Raw genomic sequence first — 2,590 nt, forward strand, 5'->3', positions numbered from 1 at the left:
TGGGATCAGGCAATTCTCCTGCCTCAGCCTCCTGAGCAGCTGGGATTACAGGCACGTGCCACCATGCCCAGCTAATTTTTTGTAGCTTTAGCAGAGACGGGGTTTCACAGTGTTGACCAGGATGGTCTCGATCTCTTGACCTCGTGATCCACCCGCCTCGGCCTCCCAAAGTGCTGGGATTACAGGCGTGAGCCACCGCGCCTGGCCTGTTGCTGTTATTTCTGTGTGGAATACCTAGTCCTGATTTTCAAATGGTTGAGTCCTTGTTTTTTATGGCTTAGCAGATACCACCTTCTCAATTGGTCTTCCCTAACCATTCAGTCTTATGTAGCTATCCAGTCACATTTGTCGCATCACTCTGTGTTAATTCTCTGCGTAGGGTATGTCACTGTTTCTTATGTGTGTAGTAGTTTGTTTTGTTTCTTTTCCTACTAGAATTAACCTGCCTGAGAAAAGACCTTTATCTTACCACTGTCATTTATTGAATGAAACACTGATGTAAGTTTTTTGAAAGTTTGTCCAGAGTAGTAACAGGGAGTGGCCTTAATCTCCCCATTACTCATATTGTTGTCATTTAACATTGAATAAATTACTAAATCTTAAGCTTTTTTTTTTTTTAGTGTAAAACCCATCCTATTGATATCTCAGTGATTTGGCATACGTTGTATCTTAGTTTGTCACAAGGGAGAATGTTAACCCTAAACGATTATGTCAAAAGATTAAACAGACTTCAGGTTGACTCTTGTCCTTGTTGCTTTTCTTTATTTGTTCTTTTATTGTGCAGGTGACCATCCAAGGCAAGATAGCATGGATTTCAGTAATGAGTGGGGGGATCCCTCAAGCTGTCGATGTGGAGACAGACTGAAGCCGTTAGAGCGGAGAGCTGCACGCCAGCACCAGCGATGTCTAGCACATTCTTTGGTTGGGACTCCCAATTATATTGCACCTGAAGTGTTGCTACGAACAGGTAAAGCACTTGGTTTCATATGTAATCTCAGCAGGTCTTTAGACCAGCCAAGATATAACACTAATATGCCTTATTTTTCAGGCTTATAATAAAAATATTAATTTTACAGTATAAATTGGTGATTTAATGTTAATTTTGATTGTATTCTGAGCATTTATAAAGTGCTTATAAATAACTAACTTTGATATCTTATTTTAGGATACACACAGTTATGTGATTGGTGGAGTGTTGGTGTTATTCTTTTTGAAATGTTGGTGGGACAACCTCCTTTCTTGGCACAAACACCATTAGAAACACAAATGAAGGTAAGGTATGGCATCTATTTCAAAATAATTGTCACAGAGTTCCTATATCATTGACCTTTATTTATTAGTACTTACAGTATTTCAATCTGGAGTTAAAGAATGAACTTGGGCTGGGTGCAGTGGCTCACACCTGTAATGCCAGTGCTTTGGGAGGCTGAGGCAGGAGGATTCCTTGAGCCCAGGAGTTCAAGATCAGCCTGGGCAACAATGTGAGACCCCACCTCTCCAAAAAAAGTTTTTATTAAAAAAAAAGAAGAATGAACTTGTAAGAGTATACGAACTCACCAAAATTGCATGTGAACTCCTGTCTCCATCATGCCACATCACCATAATCTTGTACTCCCCCTCACTCATACACCGTACTCATTTCATTCTCAAAAAGGTCCATTTTGAAGATTCATTCCAGTTACTCTTCGTCACCTACTGCCTTCTGGCTTTGTCTCCTTCTGTGCAAACCACAAACAAATGTTTATATCCGCACTTGAAAATACGTCTCACACTTAAATGAGAATGTACTCACAATTTTGTTCATACACTGTCTGATTTAAAACCCTTTAGTGATTCCTTTGTCCATGGGTTAAAGTACAAATTTGCCCTCTGTTCATACCATCCCCTCTGTCTGCAATGTCCTACTTCCATTTCTCTCTTCTTCTGTAATCCTTCCTCCTTTCTGAAGTCAAACTCCTGATTATTCTGTTGTTTTTTTTTGAGATGGAGCCTCATTTTTGTTGCCCAGGCTGGAGTGTAGTGGCATAATCTCGGCGCACTGCAACCTCCGACTCCTGGGTTCAAACGATTCTCATGCCTCAGCCTCCAGAGTAGCTGGGATTACAGTCACGCGCCACCACACCTAGCTAATTTTTCTATCTTTAGTAGAGATGGGATTTCACCACATTGGCCAGGGTGGTCTCTAGCTCCTGACCTCCTGATCCACCTGCTTTGGTCTCCCAAAGTGCTGGTTGCAGGTGTGAGCCACTGTGCCCAGCCAAGAAAACCAGAAACTAAAATTTAAAAACACTACCATTCACAGTAGCTCCTCTGAAATAAAAAACTTTGATGTAAATCTGACAACATGAGCAAGATCTGTATGCAAATTGCTACTGAAAGAAATAGGCTGGGTGCGGTGGCTCACGCCTATAATCCCAGCACTTTGGGAAGCCAAGGCAGGCAGATCACCTGAGGTCAGGAGTTTGAGACCAGCCTGGCCAACATGGTGAAACCCTGTCTCTACTAAAAATATAAAAATTAGCCAGGCATGGTGGCGGGCACCTATAAACCCCAGCTACTCAGGAGACTGAGGGAGGATAATACTTGAACC

General features: G+C 41.9%; 1 protein-coding gene across 3 annotated transcripts in view; it reads left to right on the forward strand.

Annotated features, from left to right (window-relative positions):
• Positions 1-2,590, forward strand: part of LATS1 (large tumor suppressor kinase 1) — a 52,194-nt gene that overhangs the window by 38,719 nt on the left and 10,885 nt on the right. For all 3 annotated transcript variants that reach the window (XM_017505742.2, XM_017505741.2, XM_017505743.2), the window contains 2 exons: positions 785-967; positions 1,166-1,272. In XM_017505742.2, coding sequence (XP_017361231.1) covers positions 785-967; positions 1,166-1,272 — 290 coding nt within the window. The remainder of the gene's footprint in view (positions 1-784; positions 968-1,165; positions 1,273-2,590) is intronic.

This window comes from Cebus imitator, unplaced genomic scaffold, assembly GCF_001604975.1.
Source record: "Cebus imitator isolate Cc_AM_T3 unplaced genomic scaffold, Cebus_imitator-1.0 Scaffold341, whole genome shotgun sequence".
Classification (NCBI taxonomy): domain Eukaryota; kingdom Metazoa; phylum Chordata; class Mammalia; order Primates; family Cebidae; genus Cebus; species Cebus imitator.